At 38.1% G+C, this 26,789-nt stretch overlaps 1 protein-coding gene across 1 annotated transcript in view; it reads left to right on the top strand.

Moving 5' to 3' along the window:
* Positions 1-26,789, top strand: part of LOC139687239 (ATP-binding cassette sub-family G member 4-like) — a 44,106-nt gene that overhangs the window by 12,663 nt on the left and 4,654 nt on the right. Inside the window, exons 3-11 of the mRNA XM_071584370.1 lie at positions 4,225-4,418; positions 6,571-6,688; positions 8,535-8,727; positions 11,030-11,175; positions 14,229-14,467; positions 17,458-17,613; positions 21,740-21,924; positions 24,456-24,624; positions 24,804-24,904. Coding sequence (XP_071440471.1) covers positions 4,225-4,418; positions 6,571-6,688; positions 8,535-8,727; positions 11,030-11,175; positions 14,229-14,467; positions 17,458-17,613; positions 21,740-21,924; positions 24,456-24,624; positions 24,804-24,904 — 1,501 coding nt within the window. The remainder of the gene's footprint in view (positions 1-4,224; positions 4,419-6,570; positions 6,689-8,534; positions 8,728-11,029; positions 11,176-14,228; positions 14,468-17,457; positions 17,614-21,739; positions 21,925-24,455; positions 24,625-24,803; positions 24,905-26,789) is intronic.

The raw sequence follows: 26,789 nt of genomic DNA, 5'->3' as shown, positions 1-26,789 counted from the left end.
CCACCCTCGGCCACTGTACTGAGAATGTGCTGTCTCTCAAGTAGGAGTGGACCATCCATATTGCCCAAGGTGGGAAATGGAGTCGCCTCATCTTCAAAAGGAGAGCCGGATGCCAGACGCGATCGAACGCCTTACTGACATCGAAGAAGGCCCCAGCAACCGCCATATTCCTGTTGAAGCTGTCGGTGATGGAATCTGTCGTTCTCACCAGCTGATGGACTGTGGAATGCTGCGCACGGAGGCCAAACTGTTCCTCCGGAAGGATATCATTCTCCCGGACGAAGTCAGTCAGCGGCCATTGCAGCAGTCACTCGAATATCTTACCGAAGCCGTTGAGCAAGGAGATAGGCCGGAATTCTCCGGGACCTACCTCCAATTTCTGTGACTTCGGCAGACAGACGATTCTCGCTCTTCTCCAAGTGGTTGGAAAGTAGGAAATCCTGACACAGCCACTGAAGATCGCTGTCAGATACCTCACTGCCTCTTTCGGAAGCTCCCGGATGACAACATTTGGAATGTTGTCACTACCAGGGGCCTTCCCCACGCGGAGGCGACGTATTGCCCCTAATACGTCCTTCTCGTCGAATCTGGGAATTTCTGAGGCGTCTTCTTGATCGGCGTCTCCTGCTCTCTCGGACGCCTCGATTTCCATCTCTATCACGGCAGAGGCAGAGTTCCCAGGATTGGGTGAAAAGCTGCTGGCTAGGTAGTCAACGAACATTGCCGCCTTTTCCTTAAGAGATTGTGCCACCCTGTCTCCGTCTATAATTATTTGGTCTGCTCTTTGGGGAGCCCGCAGCTTCTTGCACATCTTCCACACCGCCCCGATGTCCTCATTGCCGTCTTCTGAAAGGAGCTACTTTCCTTATATCTATTTAAATATGAATGAATATTTGTTCGCCGTTTGGCAGGATTTCGTGTTTGAGTGTGCATTAATCCAATGTGGCTCGTCTCTTCTCCTGGCTATGCGTGCCACAAAACGCACTGTCCTTAGTCTTTATGACATTGTATGATTGCTAATCTACTATACTTTCCTCTTGAGTGTTGCCCATTTCTCCTTTAGTGGGTGAAACAGCTCCCTAACGCCATCTCTTGGCCAGAGAATCGGAGCACTCTTTTGCTTAAAGCATCGCACATCTCAGTGAAAATTATGTTTCCTGGATAGCTCAAGTGGTCAGAGCATCCGCCCGGCAAGTGGAAAGATCCGGAGTTCAAGTCCTGGTTTAGGAAATATTTTTACACTCCTGATCTGCCTGATTCCGCCTTCCCAACCTCTGCTCTGTTCGTCCTTTATATGTGTTCCTATCGCTTTCCCTTATATCTATTTTCCATGTGAATGAGTAATATAAATAAATAAATAAATATAAATATATATATATATATATATATCAATATATATATATATATATATATATATATATATATATATATATATATATATATATATATATATATATATATTCCAGTGGGTAGAGCGTTGGACTGCTGACCGGAGGGTCCCGGGTTAGATTCCCGGGCAAGGCACTCTGGGCACCTGCTGCTCCACCCAAGCTAAAGTGATTTTTTGGGTACCAGGTCTTCCTGGGAAACCATAACCGGCACAGGGAAAGGAACTGGCCCCCCTACCCTAATGTGTGAATTTCACACGCCATATAGGGCTTAGTACTGGGTGAACTCTACCATCACCTACTAAACCGACCTTCGGGTTGATTAACATATATATATAAACAATTTTTATTGCTCTGGGAGCAAAGTCCCTTGGAGCAGAATACAGGTTACATTAGGTTTTGAAACCTATGGAGTGAAACTGGTTCTAAACTAGTGAAAAAAGACATAATTTAACATCAGTTGAACGAAACATATAGTACAATACATACATACAAATACAAAGAACAATAGTTAAATATTTAGCCTGATAGAACAGTAATAAGGTCATTTTGGTAGTGTGGTAGACAGATATTCAAACATTTTCCTGTTGAATTGGAATGTGTTCCTGGATAATTTTACATTATTAGGCAAAGAGTTCCATAGTTTACTGGATGAAATACTGAATGACTTTTCATATATAGCCTTGCGGTATTTGGGAAGATGGAATGTTTTTGTAATGCGGGTTGATCTCTTTGTCGTAAGTGAATTGAATGTAAAATTTTCATATAAATATGAAGGGGTTTTTGAATTCAGAACTTTAAATAATTGTGAGGCCTTTTGAAGCATTCTCCTCTGATCGAGTTTTAACCAATTCAACATTTTATAGTAAGGAGTTACACATTCATTAAAACGCATATTAAAGATGAATCGTAGACAAGAATTTTGGAGCCTTTGTAATTTTGTACTTAGCTCCTTATTCACATCAGCGTAGACAACTGAGCAATAGTCGAGATGTGGTAATACTAACGTTTGAACAAGCTTCTGGCGTAACGTTATAGGGATTAGGTGTCTGAAATGCTTCATTGTGTAAAGAGTTTTATGAACTTTATTAGAAATGGCATGTACTTGCTCGCACCAGGTTAAGGTACTGCTTGGATATACTCCTAAGCTTTTCACTGTATTTGAGTGGTCAATTTGAATATTTAAAACACTTATTTTAGGGAGATCACTTGCGAGCAGCATATGTACATTGGCGGTGCTTCCAAAGATTATCGACTTGGTCTTTTTGGGATTCAGATTTAGCCGATTTTCAGTCAGCCATTCACAGATGAGTTGGATATCCTTGTTGACCAAGTCAATGGCATGGTTAAATTCAGAGGGGTAGGACTCAAGATATATCTGTAGATCGTCAGCATAAAAGTGATGTTTACAATGAGTTATTATGGTAGCTAGTTCTTTTATAAAAATAGTAAATAATAAAGGCCCGAGAATTGACCCCTGTGGAACTCCACATAGGACAGGTTGGAAAACAGATACATTCCCGTCTTCATCTTTAACAGCTTGCTGACGATTGGACAGATAGGAGCGAAACCAGTGAAGGACAGAGTAAGAGAACTTGAGTTTACTCATACGTTCCAGTAGTATTCCGTGGTCTACTGAATCAAAAGCCTTGCTCAAATCGAATTGGACTAAAACTGTTACCTTTTTTGCGTCTATGGATCTGCGTATATCATCAGTTACCTTTATCAAAGCCGACTGAGTGCTATAGAGCTTACGAAAGCCCGACTGATACTCATCAAAGAAATTGTGCTGCGTAAGATGCTCCACTGTAACCGTATGAACGATTCGCTCGAGAGGTTTGGAAATAGAGCAAAGAAGTGCAATAGGTCGGTAGTCAGACATTTCTTTTGGAGTTGTTATTTTCATTATTGGCCGAACTAGGGCAGATTTCCACAGGGTAGGGAATATAGAGTAATTGAGTGAACAGTTATAGATGTTTAGTATCATAGGCATTACTACTGGGAGAATAACGTTTAGCATTCTTGCACTGATTCCATCGACACCTGTTGAATTTGATTTTAAACTTTTCACTTGTGTTATCAGCATTTCGGGTGTATAGTGGGGGAAATAAAGCCTTCCATCGTCAAAGTCAGAGAATAATGCATGATCTAATGAAGTGAGATTATTTTGGGTTTGAGTAGAATGGTTACCAACCTCGACATCATTTTCATCCTTGAAAGCAGACGTGAGAAAGTAGCTATTTAAATCATCCAAGGGGAAGTTCATTTTGAATGGGGGATGTCTAGGCTTTCCAAGTCCGAGGCGCCTCAGCTCCTGCCAAGTGGACTTTATTACAGTGTTTATGGTTATATATATATATATATATATATATATATATATATATATATATATATATATATATATATATATATATATATATATATGCAACCATAAACACTGTAAAGTAATGTAAATTAATGAGTATATATATACTCATTTATATAGAAACAGATATAAGGAAAAGGGATAGAAACACACATAATGGACGAACACAGGAGAGGTGGGGAAGGCAGAATCAAGCAGATCACAAATGCAAAAATATTTCCTAGACCGGGATTTGAACTACGTGTTCCTATCCCTTTTCCTTATATCTGTTTCTATATAAATGAGTATTTGTTTGCCATTTGGCAGGATTTCGTGTTTTTCGAATCTTCGATGGTCCTGACCACCTTTATCAAGGAAGAGAGGGACAGAACCTCTATATATATAACTATGTACACACACACATATGTGTGTGTGTACATAGTTGTAAATCATCATGTATTTATCTACTCATGCTGGCTGGTTCACCTGCAGGGTGGTTGCTGTCAACATCCCACTGGGAGCGGTGGCTCCCGGGGGGTCAGTGGGAGGCAGCAGTGGTGCCCTTGCCAAGAAGGTTCCAAATGCCTTCCTGCAGACAAGAATGATGACCCATCTGCCCAAACGGCCACCCGTGGATATTGAATTCACCAGTCTCTCGCACTCTGTCTCCGAGGGAAGGAGGAGAGGTGAGTTTTTGACTCATCCCTCATTTCCACCTTGCTGTTTTGAAATATGCTGCACCACTTGATTTTGGTCACTCCTACACAGTTTTTCAGACAGTAAAGGGTTGTTTTAAAGGAAATCTTGAATTGTGGAGCTTCAGAATAAATCTCTACCTCTTCGAAGTAAACCAATTTGCTTCAAGCAGTTTAATTTTCTTCTATTGTAAGGTTCCCTTCTGAGAACGTGTTTTAAATGATTCGTGGACTGAAATGTTCAGGAGTCCATGTTGGAAAGCTACAAGTTGATTCAAAAGTCTTCAGAAAATAGTCTAAAATGTGATATCAAACTTCTACATTTCGTGGCTTAGTAAAGTGGGCAAGTAACAAATGCTGTACCATTTATTGTCATCAGCGTCCTCTGTATCAGCAAAATATTAGGTTTGTCTCAACCTCAACATGAAGATGGCAACACCCTTCAACAAAATTTGGGAAATTGGTCAGGGCATGCCTTAAAAGTTACCAAACTTTCATCCATTTTGTACACTCACTTATTTTTTGACAATTGTTTGAGTGAGTCATTTTGAGTATTTTTGTAAAACTGGAAAAAGTTGAGTTTTCATTAAATATTTATTTTTCAAAGATAATACGCCTAATTAAATCAAAGATGTGTTGTACACTGTGGATGGGGACTTTGCAGCATCATTTATGGCCATGAAATTAATTCAGCTGAATTTAAATGTGTCTGTATCATTTTGGATGAAGATGAACATTCAGGATGGCCAAACACTACAACGACCACCATTAGCGCTGAAAAAGTTCACAAGACACCACTGGATGACCGTCAATTTAAGGCCGGAGAGATAGCAGAGGGTATGGGCATATCAAAAGAAGACATTTCTCACAAATTGTCTGAAGAATTGGATATGTATAAGCTATCAACATCTTAGGTGCGGCGTTTGCTCGCCTTGGACCAATAACACAAACGTATTTGAATGAACATTTCTGAGGCCTTGTTGGAATGATTTAAGCAAAGCGAGTCAGATTTTTTGCATTGAGTCATAACTGCGGATGGAACTTGAAGCCACCACTACACTCCAGAGATGAAAGAACGGTCAAAACAGTGGCCTGACTGCAAAGGGTGCACCTGCTCCAAAAAAGGCGAAGACAGTTCCATTGGCCAGGAAGGTGATGGCGACTGGTTTTTGAGGTTGTCACAGAATTGTATGCATCGATTATCTTCATAAAGGTGGAACAATAATGGGAGAGTAATACACATTATTATTTGACCATCTGGATGAAGAAATTGCAAAAGAAAGATCACATTTGAAGAAGAAGAAAGTGCTTTTCCATCAGGACAACACACCTGCTCACACTTAGACGGTCGCCATTGCTAAAATTCACAAATTGCACTTCCAATTAGTTGACCAGTCCATGAAATCTGACCCTGAGCAAATCTTTCTTCATCTTAAAGTTTGGCTTCGAGGACAGAGATTTTTATTGGACGAAGAGGTAATCGCTTGCGTAAATGCCTATTTTTGTTGAGAAAGACGTCAACTACTATTTGTAAGGATTAAAAAAGGTAGAGCATTACTGGAAAAGGTGTATTGACTCAAAAGGAGACTATGTTGGACAGTAAAATTAAATTTGAAGAAAAAATGACACATTTATTGGTAAGAAACTTTCCAGACTGCTTTCACAAATAATTGGAAATGAACTTGTGGCTTTGAAAAACGGGCCTGAGAAACATTGCCTACTAGTTAGGTGGTGCCTAGTATACTCCAATCCAACTTTCAGTTTGCTTATGCCTGTCATTGCCTGTTTGATTTCTGCAGGACATGTTGTTCTCTCCAAATAGGTTTTATTGCTTATCATCAGTCATTTGTAATACGTGCAGCAGATAAAGACCATACCACAAACAAGATGCACAGTGTAAATAAACATCACAGCTATTGCGGAAGTAAATCTTAAAAAGTAATTCTTTTCTGCACCTAGTCATTTTTCATAAATGATTTGACTAAAATCACTCATGGACATTTTGTAACCCTGAATTGATTGCATTGACTTTTATGTTTGAAGATGGCTCCTTCACTATCTTTTTAGGGATATTTATGTGAGTTGCATCACAGTTATTAGTGTAGTAAGTGTGCAGCCACAACTGATAATCACTGCTTTCCAGGATACAAGACATTGCTCAAGTGCATAAATGGGAGATTTCGGTCAGGGGAGCTCTCTGCGATAATGGGACCATCTGGTGCTGGTAAGAGCACCCTCATGAACATTTTGGCTGGTTACAAGTGAGTACTATCCAATTCTTTCTTTTCACTTGCCTCCCATTCTGAAAAACCTGTATTATAAGAAATGATAAAATGCTGTCCCTTGTTTCAACAATAATTAACACTGGAAGAGGTGTACGGTAGCATTTCACGTTTTTGGTCTTTCAATTACTCCATTCCATAGTTCTTGGCTTAGTCTAAACTACCAATTCACATTGAGGCATGTAATCACCTGACATTATACTTCTTGATAGTGCTTTAACCTTCCTGTATAGTGCACTAATTTCATCCTTCCTCAACAGACTTTCCATATCCTTGCATGGCATCTTCTACCTTGCTTCTTTTGCTTTATTAGTAACCCATCTCAATTATTATTTAACTATTTGTACTTCCTTCTACATTATTCTTTAACTATCTTTCTAATAAAAATCTCATCCGTTATCCACGATTTTCTTTTTTTTTTCCTATCAACAGGTCCTATCGTTTCTTTTGCGATTTTGATATCCCTTTGTTATATATATTCCTATTTTTCCTTGACAGTACTCAGCTCCTTTCCCTCACTCATGATTTTCTCTACAACCTGCTCATACTCCTTCCTTATAGATCCAGTTAATGCTTCTACAGTCCAGTTCCTACCCTACCACCCCTACCTTATCTTTTTGAATTGGACGGTACACTTCATGACTACTAAATTGTGATCATATTCCAAATCCAATCCTAAGAAACTGTGTGAGTTGGTCTTGCTGTTGCTAAATCACCCCATGCATGGATGTGTGTGGGAGGGGGGGGTGTTAGGACATCATCCATAAAGCAGAATAAAACCACACACAAAACAAACAAAAGTATGCTAATTCACACCAACACAGACATGCATAAATGTACTTTAAACTTTCAGGCTTCACTTGATGGAATTGTGTGATGGATATATAATCAACAGTTGTGTGTGTAACTGATACCGCAAATCAGTGAAACGCGTTGTACTGGGAAATAAAGTCTGTGGAAAATTACAAACTCATTTAATATGGAAATACAAGTGTATTCATGCGAAACCCATTTTAACTTACATACATGTAAATACATATACAGGCAACCAACATACACAAGCACATGCATCTATGAATGTACCAGATATCTACTCAGCATTTTATCTTTTCCTTGCTTGTAATTCGAATGTCTTTCCTATTTCTATTATGGCTATGATTTCTTACTATTATGATTCCTGGTTGTCTAAGGAAAGGATTTACAACTCTCTGTACTGGAATGTATCTCCGTCATCTTATCTTTGTGGCCTAATATACCAAAATATTGTGATCCCATAATAATTCTTTTTGGGTCATTGTTAAACTTGTGGGTTATAAACCTGTTGCTAAAAGTCTAAGCCTTGCTTGTTCTCTTCGCATTTCAAGTGGCTCCCAGCCTGATTCATCTAATAGGTTGGTCACGCTTGTCTTCTTATCGTAACAATTTTTGATGAATTTGTTGGTTTTATCTGGACTTAATCTAGAACTTTTATAAATATTTTCTCTCCAGGCTCTCAAACCCTTGTGGTATATTCCAAGTGTGGCCTAAATAAAGCAAAATAACACCTCTCTTTAGCTATTACCCTACATTTCCCCCCCACCTGTTTAATGAAGGTGAGTTTCTTTTAGATGTATCTGTATAAGCACATTGTGTCATTATGCCATGAATATTTTGTCCCTTGAATGATTTCCAATTTTGGTTTCCATGTTTCACCATGATTTTTTTCAATCAAAGGCCGATAGTGTTCACTTCTTTTGCTCCATTGGCACTAGTGGCCATTGAGGACATTCTCTATGGAGTATGACTGCATGAGCATGCATGATGTCCATTCTTTCTCACTGCATAGAACATCATCTCACCTCACTGGAACAATAACGGTGAATGGCAAGGAGAGGAACCTAAGGTGCTTTCGAAAAATGTCCTGCTACATCATGCAAGATGATGAGTTGCTGCCCCACTTGACAGTGCAGGAGGCCATGACAGTCTCAGCAAATCTGAAGTTGGGCAAAGAAATCCACAGCAGTGACAAACAGCTCGTGGTAAGTGGGTGAAGGAGGAGGAGAGTGAGTGGAGGGGTCATCCCCCCTCCCACATGACTGCACACAAAGCATGTGAACACATCTCTCTGGAGAATGTATTTGGTGATTGGTGCGCCATCCTGTCACTAATTATATCTCCAAAATGATGGTGGGATTGGTGGTGTGATTGTGTGCATTCTTGGGCATAATTTATCTATTCATCCAGGAATACCTCAATGAAGTCACTCCTTCATGAATTTTTGCTGGTGGAATTTGGAGAATTGCTAGCTCAACTAGTTTGGAATAATGAGATGATATCAAAGTTGTTGACAGAGAGTTTACTAGGAATAGTCAGCAAAATGCATGTATGAAAATATGTCATACACTAGACATTCAGCTGCATGATTTCCTCCAGGATTATCACATATCTGTTTTACATATAAGTATTAATTAAAGTAACTTCATTACTTTGATTATTACTATTTCATTGTCTGCTGTGGTACTTCTGAAATGGACTTGGTGTTTCTTACCCAAGACAGAGTTTATGATACCAAGTGAAATTTCCCATGAGGCCCCACTTAGGCCATGGCCTCTAGAACTACTGCCAGGGAGGTGTATTCACTAAAAAGAATGGCCAAATATTCAAAAATGTTGAGTATTATTTTGAAAAGGCTGTATAAAATGCTGTTTTTTAAATTCACATCCATATACAAAGAATAAATTGAGCAATAAATTTACAATTTATATTGGCGACATTTAATATGGTTGTACCATTTTTAAAAATGAATAAAGAATTATTATTATTATACTAACCTTCTCTAAAGCTTGCACTGTCTAGCTCAGTCACAGATGAAAAGCATCTGCTATTTCTGTTGAACACAGCCCACATAAACCACATAATAAGCGGAAATTTCAGATTGGACATTACAATAGTGATTCCAAATGATTAATTACTCTTACATCCCTTAATTCACCATATCTACTGATATCCGGTATGTAAAGTACATTGTTACTACTTTTGTCTACTATTTAGTTTGATCAGAGCGGTGAGCCAAAAGTAGAAAATGTGGAAAGGGATGTTCCTCAAATTATGTTTGAAAGAGACTTTTATTGAAAGGAATGGCATATACACAACTTATGGCTGTTTATGCAGCATAATTGAATGTGGCTTTAAAACAATATAAATGTGGATATGATATATGATACAAAAAATTTCAATGAAATTCTCTCTAATGTTAGATGAGAATTGATGTAAACATTTGCATAAGATGTCAATTTTATTTACTGTTTTTCATACTGAATATGCCTTCTGGGTGAATTTCTCAAAAGAGAAACCTCTTAAAGGATATCATTCCTTGGAATCCTCCAACATTCTCATGTAATGGGAAGGATATCTAGGGTTGGAGAAGGAGACCATGGTCGAATGAGTCAGGGTGGTGGGGCTGCTGAAAGTAATAATAATAATAATTTATTTGTCTGAAGATCTGTTGCACATTCATGCATACACAAGTATTGGGCACATCAGATATAAATTTCCCAATTTTATATATATATATATATATATATATATATATATATATATATATATATATATATATATATATAAAACACTTAGCACTAGTGGACACACACAGAAACACACAAAACAGAGACTCACTATTTTTCGAATTTTCGGTGGTCGTTACCACCTTTATCAAGGAAGAGAGGGACAGAACTGAAGGGAATACGAGGGCTGGAGCGGTGGATGGAAGGGGAAGGTGGGGAGAGAATTCCGAAGGGACGGGTTTGGAGGGGCAGCGTTAGAAGGGTGGGGAAAATGTAGAAGGTGATGGGGGTGGAAGGGGGATGAAAATATAATTGAAGCAGGGTAATTAATGCCTAATATTAATTCCTGGCCAGTTCCAGGACTCCAAGAGCCAGATGAAGGATTGATCTAATGTTTTCAGTTTCAGAGTGCCAACTTTGCCCTGCCTATTATATTCGGCAGTGCACCACACCCCTCAATATCAGAATCAACAACCACCGAGCCTTATGCAAAAACTCTTCCTTAATTGATATGCTCCCTATCCCCAAACATGCCTCCGAACACAACACTCCCTTTGATAAATGCTATAGTGTATCCATCATAGCATCCCTCCCACCCTCTGATCCTCCTCTGAAACTGAAAACATTAGAGCAATCCTTCATCTGGCTCTCAATTATGTGTGTGATTTCCTGTCCACCTCCATTCTATGAGGCTGTGTGCGCTTTTTGCATTCCATTTCACATGCAGAGGAATGGAGGTGATCACCCTTTTGATTTGTCCTCCTCTCTCCCACCTTAGGTGCAGGAAATCTTGGAAATGCTTGGACTCATGGAGTGCTGCAACACACGCACTGCGAGCCTCTCCGGGGGTCAGAGGAAGCGACTCTCCATTGCCCTTGAGCTGGTCAACAACCCACCAGTCATGTTTTTTGATGAACCCACAAGGTGAGCAACAGCCTCCAACCCCTTGGATTGTTGCACTGCTCCCAGCATCTCAGGTGTTCTCTCTCTCCTCTCACTCCTCTGTTTGGATGCTGAAAAATTACTGATATCACTATCATTAAATAATAATGCTACATAATAAACTTTATGATTTCAGGCCTCACTTTGTGGAAGTTTTATGTATTCATTACATGGAAATGAACTTGGAAAGGTACATCTTATCCGATGAATGGTACATTATGTATTGCCATAGTCGGTGTGTCAGTATGCCAACATAAACCAGCTGAAATCAATAGACACATTATGCTTATGTTAAAGAGTAAAATATTAAATACATTATCAAATATATTATCAATCATAAAGATAGTACTCACAAGCCATATGTTGTATTTATTTAACATATCACAGCTGATTGATACAATTATATTAGAGTAGAAGTATGCAATGTTAAGCTATCGTAACTCATACCAGTAGGTAAAGATATGCTAACTGAACAACATTTGTACTTCAATAGGTCAATCCTTAATTATACTACCCTTTTAATGCCACATTCATGGGAGATTTGGAATCTTATATTTTACTGAGAAAAATTCATATTGGTGTCCAGTCTGATTCAATCTGAATTTCCTGACTTGATGAAAAAGTATAAAGCAGGATAATGTATCTCATGACCAATATTAGCACACTGATACATTACTAGGAATCAGAAAGTTACCTGGCTTTTAGGATTCTCTCCATGGTATGTCTTCTCTGATTAAGATTACAGCTTCTACACTCAAACACAATTATCAACCTGAAGGTTGCTTTTATAGGTAGTTCATGTTAGATATCCCAGCAAAGTCACTTAATACTAATCCAAATGGCATGTGAAATTATCCTCAATGCCTCCTCATTCCTCACCCAGTCTCCCCATTTCATGTTCAGCATTCTTCTCCACACCCACATCTCAAATGCCTCCAGCCTTCCCCAGTCCCTTTTTAATGCAGTACATGTTTCATGTCCACATTGTAACATAACACTCCATGCCGGATACTGAACTCAAGTCTCTTCTTAGTCCAATATCCATTCTGCTCCATAACACTTTTCTTTTCCTGATGAATACTTCCTTGGCCATCGCCATCCTTCTTTTAATTTCCTTTTCACTCCTAAAGATTTTTCATACCTCCGCACCTAGATTCTTGTACCTCTCCACTTGCTCAAGCCTTTCTCCTTCAATTTAAATATTTATTTTGTCATCCCCACCAACATTCATTATTTTGGTCTTGTTCCTGTTTATTATGAAGCCATACTCCTCCTTCATGCCTTTAAGGTGTTGCAATATCCCATTTAATTGTCCTGCTTCCTCGGCCATAAGTATCACGTTATTAGAAAATCCGATGCACACAATCCTTCTTTCTCCAACTGACACTCCTACATCTTCTCTTCAGCACTTGCTAAACATGTCTTCCACATAAAGGATAAAGAGGGTGGGGGGAGACAGCACCTCTGCCTCACTCTCCTCCCAATATCAAATCAACCAGCTCCCTTTTCATCAATTCTAATTCACACCTTCTGGCTTGAGTAGAAATTTCCAATCAGTCTTCTGTCTCTCCAGTTCACATCTTTTTCTTTTAGATTTTTATGTATTTTTCCCATCACACACTGTGAAAAACCTTCCACTGAATCAACAAAACACTCAAGCAAACCTTTCCCCTTCTCCAGACATTGCTCTCCAATGATATCCTCCATTGTGTCCATTCCTCTTCTGAGGTTCCTCCACTGTGTTATCCTCCATGATTCTGTTCAGTCTTCTATCCAGTATTCTAAACAATACCTTTGCTGTGTGGCTGATAACTCATATCATAAAATGCTCCCCATATTTCCTCATTGTTCCTTTCTTCTTTGGTAATGGTATCATCCCTGTTCTCACAAAATCCAGCAGTCACTGTTCATTATAGTAAATTCTGTTGCTGAGGGATGTCAATTCCACCAACTCCTCTTTCTGCAGGCATTTCATTGGCTCTACAGGTATTCCATCCGTACCTTATGAATTTTCATTTTTCATCTCTTTTGCCACTGCCTCAAATTCACTCGGCAAGATGTCCGCTCCTATGCAGTCGCACTCCACCCTTCACATTTATCTGTTCAGGTTTGTCACTTACCTTGTACAGATCTTCCTTGTACATTACTCCTTCCATCTTTCCATTGCTTCCTTTCCTTCCTTAATTATATTTCCTTCTCTACTCTCTCTATCTCCATGCCTAGTGATTCTGCTCCAAATGTTCTACTGCCATCCCATGTAATATTCTTCACTTTGTTGTACACCATTGGCAATGGTCCACGACTGATGTCGTTCACATATGAGCACACTGAAGGCAGGTAGGATGGCTTCTTTCCTTCTCCCACCGCTGCTTCCTCAAGAAGATCTGGCATGGAGGCTGAGTTTCTGATGCGGTGTCATCAGACGCATTACCCAGATTGTGACAAACAAACCTTGTGCCAGCAGCAGAATGCTCAACCCCCTGGATATGCAGCATGCCATTCAATATGCCACGAGTCTGATTTTACAGGTGTAAATGAGACTTATAAGCTAATGATAGAGAAAGAGAGGATAAACAATAAATTGAGTAATTATTGGGTGGGTTTAGGAAGGAGAGTAGGACAAGGGATTCCAAAGAAGTAATAAGGATATCAATGGAAAGTAATGAAGAGTGTGAAATTGGAATATTTTTCTTTGTTGTTCACACACAATGTTTACACAGTGTATATACTATATGCTAATAGTAAAATTTATCAATTCAATAGCCGAATAACTCAGACTAAGCCTATGAAATTATGAGAAATTGAGTGTCAAAATATACAATTTTGAACAAAGTGCAGATCTCTATGAAAGGCTGACCTCTTTTATAGTCCCTTGCAAACATATAACTCAACCAGTTCATTGCAGCTTGAAATGTCATACCTTGACACTGTTGATGCTGTGTTGCACAATAAGTGATATGACAGAGATGCCCACCATACCTTGTCTGAAACCTTCCCTCCAACTTGGCATAAGTGTTATACTTTCTGGTTCACAGTGGCCTGGACAGCTCCTCCTGTTTCCAGTGCATATCACTCTTGAAGTCCCTGGCCAAGGGTGGGAGGACAATCGTGTGCACCATCCACCAGCCAAGCGCGCGCCTTTTTGAGAAGTTTGATCAACTTTTCATGCTGGCTGAGGGGCAATGCATTTACCAAGGATCCATCCCTGGCCTTGTGCCCTTCCTCTCATCCATGGGGCTGGACTGCCCTAGCTATCACAACCCTGCAGACTTTGGTGAGCAGAACAGAAATGTAGTCTTTGGAAGAGAGTTTAATCTCTAATGAGCTTTTCTATGAATTAATAATGCATATTAAGTAAGCCACTGCATTTCACATGGGTCATTTTGCATGACACTAACAACTGATTGAATACATTCAATACTGCTTTAAATGCTCCTTCAATTCTGCATACCTCATTTCACTCTTCATTCCATCCAATGTGCCCAGCCTATTCTTACCCCTTCCTTGCTTGACTTATGTAACCCACCCGATCAAAATCAGTCAATGCAATCATTCAATTCAATTAATCAAGATGAAAAGACAATAATAAAGAACAATTTTCCATATTATTATGGATGTAATACGTCGAAACCCAGTCATACTATTAAACTTATCTAGTGGAAAGTTGTTTCCATCTTTTCTTTATAATGTCTGTATTCCACCACATCTTGCCAGAAACTATTCAATTCATTATGAATGAAGACACTGCTTTTCTACATAGAATACATTGTTAGTACAACCTAGGTTTCATTACAGCATAACATCTTCATGAACCCTAAGATGTTACACTGTCATGAAACCTAGGTCATAATGAAAAATATTCTATGTGGAAAAGCAAAGTTTCTACTTTTATTATGAAGGATTTCCGCATGTTACGCCTGAAACTGTGTCATTCAATCAATCAATTTATGATCAATACCTCCTTATGATTTCTCCAAGCAATGCCCTCTCTTCCGCCACCATACCGAGCTCTTCCTCATTTGTTTTTCTTTCTGTCCACTTCACCTTCTCCACACCAAAATTGAAAAGCCTCCAATCTGTGCCCACCACCTTGCTTCAGTGATCATGTTTCTGCACTGTGGAAAAACATGCCTTATATCATAGTTTATTTAGTCTTCTCCTAACATCCTAGATCAACATCTCTGTCATTAATTTCCTCCCTTTGTGAAAGCTTCTTTGCTTAAACACTTCCAAGATAGGTAAACTGTTCACTGTGGCTGGCTATTGTCGTCCAGTTTTCACTATTAACTTATCTTTCCTTTTTCTCAAAAACCTCTTGACCTCTGCTTTGTTTACACTGGTAGCTTTCCAGTATTGGCCTGCTATCTTTACAATATTGGCAAATAACAACATGAATATCAATCTAAAATTGGACCAAATCATGGGGAATATTTGTTATTATTCACTCAATATTCATATCCTTCATTGATCTATTATACGCTGGGCTAAAATCCTCAGTAGGTTGACTCAAAACTTCATTGCTATTTTGTCACCAACATTTTTTGTTTGTAGATTAGTTTTTGACACTAAGCTTCTACAACTTCTTCATTCATCATGCCCCGGTTAAGGTTGTATACCCATTTAGCAGATGCAATATTATTAATGGTTTCTGGCGTAACTTTATGGAACCGATTCATTATAAATAAAGTTAGTCCTTTCATTTATTTAAGATGCAATATTGGGAAAATATTTCCGTATTTCTCACAATGTTACGGCGGGCACCAGCTACTTATGCAATTAAATTTGATTACCAATATGATTCATGATTCCCAGAATCCATCTCAGTTAAGCGAGTGAAAGAACTGGGAAGGAGTCACTGACATTTAAATGGTGGGTCCAAGGTGGATTTAGGAATATTTTTTGGAATTAATAACATTTTAAATTAATATTGATGTGGTTGGTACTAATTTTTTCCCAGAGAAAAATCTCCTGTTCGGTATTCTGCAGTCTTTAAATAAGTGAGATTAGTTTCAAATTTAGCATAATTTTCAGGTTTCTGTGAATAACACTTATTATAAAATTATTTGTGTTCACACATGAAAATGGTGCCCCATATTGGTATTCTAAGTCTGCTACTACATCCTTGTGGAATACCAATGCCCACCATTATTTTTTTATATTACAAGTTGAATAATTCACCAAGGGTGAGATTATTAGATCTATATTTAACTGAAAAACTTTGATTCAGTATTTTGTTGAGAACCCATGTAAAGAACTGTGAAGTTTGTGAGGGTAAGTTTTGATGTAGACATCAGAGCAAACAATGAGGCTTTGGTTAGGATAAGGATTCTGTAATTATCAAGATCGCAACAAAGAGATTTTTCACTTTTGGGAAAAAGTCATGTCATTTTGGCCAATTGTAGGTCTAATTTCACTTGAGAGATGAACCAATGAGTGTTTGGAAGAGTCTTTCAGTTTTTTGAGAATAGTCACCACTAAAAAAGCCCTCGATTGGAATCCTGGCTTGCGTCATTATCCTAACAGACAAAAATTTGTTATCTTTAGTCACCAATTAAAGTATTGCTATGTTAAACAAACTATATACTAAATACTTTCACATTCATTTTCATTGACACTCATCCAGAAAAAATATAAATAGCCAAACAGATAGCTTGATGATGTTACAAATTGTTCATATTAGCATCTTTTGGGGTGAATTTCCCAGGTATAAGGATGATTCATGGATGTTGATCTGCTGCTGGAAGATAGATAAAGATAAGAAATGAATCTTATGATTTTTTTTAAAGATCCACTTCAATCATCCTGCAAATACACAAACACATGCAAATGCAAATACACATTAACCTAACCTCACAAAAGAAAATTTGGTAAGATTCGGTGAAACCTAAAAACAGGATTTTTGTAACTTTTCCCACACAAAAAGTGAGCAGTTTTAAGTTTATGTATGAATGTGCATGTGTATATCTTCATGTTAATAAATTCACTGCAGGAGCAATGTGTAGTATGTGGTTAAAGGATTTTTCGTATCATATTATCAGGGCTTGGCATGTAGTGCCTCGGTTCATCCAAAGCTTACCCTAAACAGGCAGACTAATGCTGGCCTTGACCTTCATTTTAAAAGTGTAAGAAACAATATAAAGATAAGATTGCCTGTGCACCACACTGGACTTTCTTCCATCATTTACTCCAATGGGGTACTGTTTTTTGTAATATGACAATTTGCTCACCAGACTGAGTTCCTTTTCTCTCTCTCTCTCTCTTCAGTGATGGAGGTTGCATGTGGGGAGCATGGTGATTATGTGCACAAATTAGTGATGGCTGTCAACAACGGAAAGTGCAACAACTGGAACCCTAACAACAATTCAAAGACGAAGGCTGCCTGTATTTCGAATGATATTTTAAAAGAGCCAGATGTCTCAAGTGAGTACTTGGTTTGTTCCTTTTGTGCTTGCACATATAAAATGACTAAGCCTTCAGCATGTCGTAATTCTCTCCCTCCTCTCCCCTATCAATATTTCCATTCTATAATAATGTATACCCTGAAATGGGAGGACCAGGTTGATGACTCTTGGATTTAACTGAAACTTAGCAGATGAGCCCCCCTGACCTCCTTGATTATTAAATGTCCTTTTTGGACATATATATCCAAAATATATATATTTTTAGAAAATCCCATTTAAATATTTTCTAAATTATATAATTACAGGGTAAGGTGAAAAATTCTTGCGCTGACAATGACGTACTGCGATTTCCAGTTAAAAATTATTTTATTTTCCTACATAATCTCCCTTGACTTCAACACACTTGGTTCAGCATTTCTCCAACATCAGTATTCCTTCCCAAAAGAGAGAGACTGGAAGGCTGTGAAAATATCCATCTACAGCCCTCTCAACTTCTTCATTGGATGCGAAGCACTTCCCAGAAACAAATTTCTTCAAGTTTGAGAACAGATAAAAGTTCAAGGGTACTATATCAGGAGAATAGGGGGCATGGCTGAGCAAATTTTTCCCCAAATCCCATAGTTTTCCCATCGCCAACACACCTTCTTGAGCAGGTGGCAGCGGGTTGTCCTGGTGAAAGATGATTTTTGCTCCTTCAAGCCAGGTCTCTTCTCGCAAATTATGGCATCCGGCTGGTCAAGTAGGTTAGAGTGATATTAGCCTGTAATTGTTCTTCCTTTTTTAAGGTAATCAATCAGCAGGATCTCTTTCGCATCCCAAAACACACCCTTGACCTATCCAGCAGATAAGACCGACTTCTCTTTTTATGGCCCTGAACCACCAGCTTCCACCCATTGCTTCAACTGCTGTTTCATTTCTGGTGTGTAGTGGAGTACCCATAAAGGGGACAAATTGCCACAGAAAATTGGTCGGTTTCCTCTTGAATCGATCCAAACATTGCTCCGAAAATCATTTGTGCATTTGCTTTTGATTGGCATTCAGCAAATGCGGCACCCACTTTGCTCAGAGCTTTCACATCCCTAATTATTTGTGCAACATGTTTCACACCCTATCTACCAATATCTCTGAGGCCTTACCTATCTCACTAACCTTCACTCGCCTATTGTCCAATACAATATAGGGCACCTTTTTGTTGGTTTCCAGTGTGGTTGCAAATTCTGGCCATCCTTCACGTGGGTCATCTTTGAGGGAGGTGCGACCACATTTAAATTCAGCTGCCCAATTTAAAACAGTTAATATTGAAGGAGCAGAGTCCCCATACACTTTTGTCAACTTTGGATGAATTTTTATAGGGATTAATCCATCCAAAACAAAGAATTTTATAAATGAAACAGTTTCTGGCATCACTTGGTGGATATTGTTCATATTGAAATTAAATTCAAAATACTTCTCCTTTCCACATAAAAAACTTTTATTTACGACCCAGGTTTTGTTATGGTATAACATCATCATGTTATACCATAACAAAACCTGGGTCGTAAATAAAAGTTTTTTATGTGGAAAGGCGAAGTATTTTGAATTTAATTTCAAAGAATTTTATGACAGACCAAAATTCAAGTTTTTCCATTTTAATGGAAAACATGAAAGATGTCCACCACAACAATATGTGTAAACAAACTACTTGAGAGAACAAGTTGAAACTTGTCTTGCAAACTAGTGTCATGTGCACCCAGGCCGGAATCATAAATTTTCACGGATTGAAATGTCAGCTTTGTGTCAGGCCGAGAACTTTTCACCTTACCCTCGTATAAGGTAGGTTTGGATGGACACAACTACCAGTATATTTTGTCTCTCCAAACGAAATACAACCTAACATCCTACTCTACAACAAGCCCCTCTTCATTACTGTTTACATCCTTCCTCCCTTCATCCCTTCCTACACTCCTATCCTGTTCCTGCCCTCTCCTCCTTTGCCTATCATTCTCCTCTCTATTGCAATCTCCAACATCCCACTGCTGATCAATACGCCCTTCATCCATATTTCCTGCCTCCGTATCATTTCTCCCAACAAACCCCTCTCTTCCCCTCTCACCATACCTAATTCCTCCTTATTTGTTTTCCTTTCAGTCCATTTCATCCTCTCCATTCTTCTCCACACCTACATTTCAAAAACCTCCAATCTAGGTTTATCATCCTGCTTTAATGACCATGTTTTGCGCTGTACATCACTATGCTCCACATCAAAATTTTGTTGAGCCTTTTCTTAACATCCTTATTCAACGTCCAAGTCATCAATTCCCTCCTCCTAGGGAAAGCTTCTTTGCCTAACGAAATCCTTCTCCTTATATCCTTATCACTTTAACCATATTGGTCCAGAACCCTTCCGAGATAAGTAAACTGTTCCAACTGCTCTAGTTTCGGAATCCTTGTCTTAAGGCTTAACATAGCCATTCTCTTTCTGGGAAACCACATAATTTTGTTTTATTCATATTTAATCTCATTCCATATCTATGGCACTGAATTTCCAATTAATTCAGCAGTGTTTGCAATCCCTTAGCTTACTGACAAACTAAAGCCTGTCATCCACAAAACTAACTGATTTTTATGAATTCTGCGCCGACTTTCATTCCTACCTCCAGTCCTTCCCTTAATGCTTCTTTAATTATTTCCTTAACATATAAGTTGAACAGCACAGGTGATAATGGACAGCCTCATATCCCCACGATCTATTCCTATATTCTGCAATATATTCATTAGTCCTCCCTAATTCACTCTATCAAACACCTTTTCGAAATCTACGAAACAAGCAAATGCATCCTGATTGTATTCTATGTTCCTTTGGATTAGTGATCTCATTACTGCAATGGCATCACGCATAGCTCTTCCCTTCCTAAACCCAAAGTGATCACACCCTTAGTAATCTGTAAAAAGTACAGCAAGTTTGTACAAGCTCAGACAAGAATCGCTACTGTGCTGAAACAATTTGAGAGACAGGGTCACAAACAAGGTGATTTTTTAGTACTCACTATAAGGCATTTTTTAGTACTCACTATAAGAGTTGGAGATAGGAATGAAAGGGAATTCATAAAATCGATTAGGTTTGCAGATGAATATTATTTAATTTGTCAGTCTTTCAAGGGGTTGTAAACTCTGCAGAGTTCATTTGATGGACCTATGAGATGAGAAATCACTAAAATGGGAGACATGGGTGGAGCACAAAGATCTTTATAGTTATCATGAAATTTTACCTCTACTAGATCTTCTCTCCTTGCATAAACATAGAAAAATTAATAACATAACTTTTCTTTACAAATTACTGCATCACAAGATTGATTCCTTAGAACTCCTAAGGGCAATATCTTTCCGAGTACCCTCACATAACACAAGGCTTGAAGCACTCTTTGAAATTAGACATCATGCACAAAACTACCCTTACTACATGCCTATAAGCCAGATTATGAGAGATGCCAACAGTTGTGATCAAATTAACCTACTTTCTATCTCACCAGGATCCCTTAAAAAAATGTTGTTGAAAATATCCAAAGAATTTTAGAATACTAATTATTGCTGTGTAAATATCTGTACATGTTAATAATTTGTTCCCAACACCCATTGCGAAAGTTATCTTTATCAATGCCACAAGGTCTAGTTAATAACTGCCACTAGCATTTATCATTTTGTGCTATCATCTGGCCTCTAACAAATACTATATTTCTAATATTTTGTTTCCATTTTTTAATATGAATATTATTTAATGTTGATATTTTGTCTACTTTAATTAACCTAACTAGGTATGTTTGCATACTTGTATACCATCTTACAATATCTTTTATGTATTACAAATCAAAATTCTTCTTTGATTTTAAATTATATTTTAATTCTCAATAACGAGTATGTAACTGTATGTAATTTGCACCCATTTTTAAATGTTTTTTTTTGGGGAACCAATACATGTTTTTACCTTTCTTTGTGTAAAAGGGTTATTCCCCTTAAATAAATAAATAAGCACAGGACTGGACTGGCTCCAGTCACACATTTTTGGGCATTCTCAGCCCTTTACCCAAACTCTGTGATTTCTTGGCTTACCAAATCTTTCTATCTGAGTGGCTTTCAATTGATACTGGACTAATTATTGTTGAATACAGGGTCATCAAATGGAATGGATGGAAAATCAGCTCCTCCCTCTCTGCCTGTCATCAACTGCACCACCTCTCTCCTGGACTCAGATGAGAGCATAAATCTCCCGCATAGAGATGGATTCCCAACATCTGGATTCCGCCAATTTTACATCCTTCTCAAGAGGACATTCCTTTCAATAATGCGAGATCAGGTAATAGTCATATTTGCAATTCCTGAAAATTTGTTTACCAAAAACAGTCCTGGAACGCTTCCTCCAGAATGCTCATTAGTTCCTCCATCGAATTCTTCTCTGTCTCTGGATTGGTGGCAAATCTTTTTCCTTTGAGTGAGGTTTTTAGTTTGGGGAACAGGAAAAAGTCAGGTGGGGCCAGGTCTTGTGAGTAGGGTGAGTGGAGAAGCATAGCGGTCTTGTTTTTGGCTAAAAACTCACCAGTTCTGACAGGCGAATGAGCTGGTACATTGTCAGGGTGGAAAAATCTTTTTTCCACCACGACAATGCAAAAAATTTACACCCATCCTCCAAAGTTCAGGCTGTTTTTGCCTGATTCTTTCTCTTGGGTGTTTCATAACCCCCGGGCAGTACTCCATGTTGACTCTCTGGCCTTAAGTAGGTATTCGTGATGCACAGCCCCATTTGCATCGAAAAAAACAGTCGACATCACCTTGACATTTGAGTGAACTTGTCAAGCTTTTTTGGGGCGGAGGGATGTTTCACCAATCAATTGTGAAGATTGCACTTTTGTTTCAATGTCATAGCCAAAAACCCATGACTCATCACCTGTAATTACAGCTATTGAGTACCTATATCACTGGGACCAAATGTGACCACACTGATGCAGAATCATTGCTACACGTCTCCCTTGGACTACTCTAATCAAACAGGGTCAAAAGGCAGCTGGGCCAAAAAATGGTGACGGTGAACCAAGGAGTACATTTTGAGAAGCCTCTCCTTATTGATAGAGCATATTTGGGAAAAACAGTGGGACAGTGGACGGGCAACTATTGAGGTAATAATCCCATTGACCTCAATTTGGTTTTATCTCCAGATGATTATAAAGAAGTGGATGAAAAAATGCCTGGCGTCCTTTGTAAATATCACAAAATGGCTGGAGCACCATTATTTGTCAGAGGTATCTGTCACATGCAATTTTTTCAGCGAGTTGGCATTGTATGATTGCATCACATTGGAGCCCCTTGTAGACTGAAGACACTCATCAAACTTTCAGGGCAAGTGAAACTGCATTTTCAGTTCTAAGCAACTATTGATGTGCACTCTGTGGTTTGGTGCGGTCAATAATAATACTAATGCATTTATTTGTTTGGTGATTTGGTGCATATTCACACATATACAAATATAGGACTCATCAGATGTGAACTTCACAATTTTAGAAAAAACTCAATATGTATGCATACCAATATACTACTGTATTTACATGTTATTTGGCTACATCAGAATTGATATGTAGAGACAATGTCAGTGATTTACATACAGAATAGAACATATTATTTATTAAATAGATTGAACAGCTTTTCCTTGAAAATGGTTACTTTTGTTTCATAACTGATTTCATGGGGAAGTTTATTGAATAACTTTAAGCACATTGCTTCATGCTCATGAGTGATATTGTGTGTTCTGACAAATGGCTGGTATAGATCATTGCAGGCCCGAGTAAAATGACTATGGTAATCGCGGTTGGACCCATACTGAGAAATATTACCCTTTGCATGCCAGATGACTTTATATATATATATATATATATATATATATATATATATATATATATATATATATATATATATATATATATATATATATATGCAGGGTACTGGTAATAAACAAAGGTTTTTGAAGAGAGGTTTACATAGTGCATTGCGAGGAGCATTGCTCATAAAATGTATGATCCTCTTTTGAATTTGGAGGATTATGCCCACCTGGGGAGACGAACCCTAGAAGAAGAGACTGAAAGTAACACAGGAATAAAACTCACCATTATAAATGGATAGAAAGACTAAATTTACAGAATGTCTAATAGAGGAAGCACAGGGAACTTAAATTTCCATGTAATTTGAAAATGTTTTCCTGCCAAGACATGTTTCTTTGAAGAATAACTCCAAGTAATTGGGTGCTGGAATTTTGGGGAATGCTTACATCTGCTGTATCTACTGAGATTGCTTTGGAAACTTTGTTTTTTAGTGAAATAAATAAGGCTGGACTTGTTTAATTTTGGTTTTAGGAAGTTAAGAAGACACCATTCATTTCAAATCTATGCTCCTTCAGCTGCTCTTTCTGTCAAACTGTCAACTGAGGATAGTACTGAGGCAATGGAAGTTTATAGCTTTCTTTATTGGGACAAGGGAAACTCTCAGCACATATGTATTTCTATGACCTTCGGAGAAGTCCCTAGTTTGACTAGAAAATTACTTCATTAATCTGAAGAAAGGGGTTTCCTGAAGTGGAGAGTGATTATACAGAGATCACTGAACAAAATGCAGAGATCAATGAACTAAATGCAGAGTTGAGTATTCACTAATGCGCTCACCAAAGTCCTTAAAGATGAGGTAGCTGTAATAGATGCACATAAAACATGTATTCCCTTTGTACTTGTGAACCATGGATTTCCCCCACTTCAGGAAACTTCAGTGAAGTGCACGACTATGCAGCTCTTGAAACACAGTGGCATGCCTTGCTCTTAATCATACTGTTTTTGTTCATCCTTGCAGACATTGACACGTCTTCGTCTGGTGTCGCATGTGGTGGTTGGGACTCTCATTGGATTGATATACCAAGGGATTGGCAATGAAGCATCCAAAGTATTCAGTAATTCTGGATGCATATTTTTCTGTGTACTGTTTCTCATGTTCACTGCCATGATGCCAACAATTTTGACATGTGAGTAAGAATTTAAATCATAAATGAATTTTTGATGCCAGATATAGTTTCAGTGACTGGCTAATTAAAGTTTTTGGTGCTAGAGATTTTAATAAATAAATGAGCACCAGCATGAAAATTTTAGATATAATTTTTCCTGTCTTACTCATACTTACCCTTGTCATTCTCCTCTTTTACAGTTCCACTGGAAATGGCTGTGTTTGTTAGAGAGCACTTGAACTACTGGTATTCCCTCAAGTCATTTTATTTTGCAAAGACAATGGCAGACTTACCATTTCAGGTAAATAAATGAAGCATCTTGGCCAGAAATATTAGCAATACGACTTGACTAGCTTGGCTCTATATTATTAGATAATTCATTATATAATAGGTATTTGCTCTTGTCACATCAGCAGGTGAAGGATGAGGGGGTTTGATTGTGGGTACGCAACATCATCTGTGTAGTGGTACTTTGTGCAAGAGTGGCATCATCCCCAAATTATCAAAGTTCACCTCCTCTCAGTTGTACAAAATCTTGGGATTCATCATACGTGTCAAAGGGTTGGTTAGATCTGAAAATGTGATTGTACTAGCTTGGCTCTATATTATTAGATAATTCATTATATAATAGGTATTTGCTCTTGTCACATCAGCAGGTGAAGGATGAGGGGGTTTGATTGTGGGTACGCAACATCATCTGTGTAGTGGTACTTTGTGCAAGTGTGACATCATCCCCAAATTATCAAAGTTCACCTCCTCTCAGTTGTACAAAATCTTGGGATTCATCATACGTGTCAAAGGGTTGGTTAGATATAAAAATGTGATTTCACTCACTCTGATAGTTCTGCTTGCAAAATGGGAACACTGTTTGTATCATTTATTGCTAAGCCAAGACTACCTGGATATGGGAGAAATTTGGGGCAAGCATTTTCTGGCAAACCATTTATCCAAATGATAGCAAGATTGTAGGGTTGGAGGTGGGGGACCTTGAACAGGAGCCCCACTGGCACTTATGTTAGACCTCTTGGTCCTTCGTGCTAAACCATGTTTCACCTGCCTGCCACATGTGGACAGGGGAAAAGAGCACCACGGTAGAGCTATGGAGACCACCTATCAAACCTCCATCCTTTGGTGTTCTGATGGATCTGGTTCTTTAAGTGAGGCCTCCATCCCTGGCCTAGACAAGTCATAGCTCCTGTAGCTTAATCTCTAGATATCAGTGTAGCTTTGATTATGATTCAGAATTTTCTTAAAATATTTGGGGGATCTGATTAGTGTTGTGACCTGAAATACCCGAACATCCAGGATTAGGTGTGTACAAGGCTGGATTTAAAAGTAAAGTACTGCTCCTGTCCAGTTATCAGTTTTGTTTCATTTATGATTAATATGCATTAAAACGCAATCTGTGTTTTTTTAAAATCATCTATATATTGAGAATGAGTTTATGTCAATTCTGAGTTATTTCTTCGACCCTGCTGTAAAAATGGAGAAATTTCCTTAAAATATATTTCTGAATGATAAAAGTGTCTAACTTGCTAAGTAATACAGCACATTAGGTTTTGTGATAACTTTTGAGAAATTAAAGATATTTAACTTCAAAAATCATGATATTACATTGGACTCTTTGCCATTTTTGACTGTTGTGATATCAAGGAATAGGCATAGTGTTGTGCAAATGGAGTTATTTTGTCAGTAGCAGTGCAAGAGCATTTCAATTTAGAGTTGATTATGTACTTGATGTTTGAACATTTATTGTACAAAAGTTTAATTTTATGTTCTACTGTTAGCTTAATGTGTAATGTATACATGGTTCAAGTTTCATTGTTATGACTCATGAATATTTGTTCACCATATGATGGGGTTTTGTGTTTGAAAAAAAAAAATATATATATATGTATATATATATATATATATATATATATATATATATATATATATATATATATATATATATATATATATATAAACACAGATGTAGATTTTTAGAATATAGAGACACAAAGAAAGGACACTCACAATTTGTTATTTTACGTTTCGACAGCACGGCTGTCGTCTTCAGAAAGACGACAGCCGTGCTGTCGAAACGTAAAATAACAAATTGTGAGTGTCCTTTCTTTGTGTCTCTATATTCTAAAAATCTACATCTGTGTTTTTATATATTTGTGTGTCGCCGATGAGCGTTCCAT

The sequence above is a fragment of the Hetaerina americana genome, unplaced genomic scaffold (assembly GCF_022747635.1).
Source record: "Hetaerina americana unplaced genomic scaffold, ioHetAmer1.1.p SCAF_18, whole genome shotgun sequence".
Lineage (NCBI taxonomy): Eukaryota > Metazoa > Arthropoda > Insecta > Odonata > Calopterygidae > Hetaerina > Hetaerina americana.
Note: the sequence above shows the minus strand (reverse complement) of the source record. Positions and strands in the feature narration are given on the sequence as shown.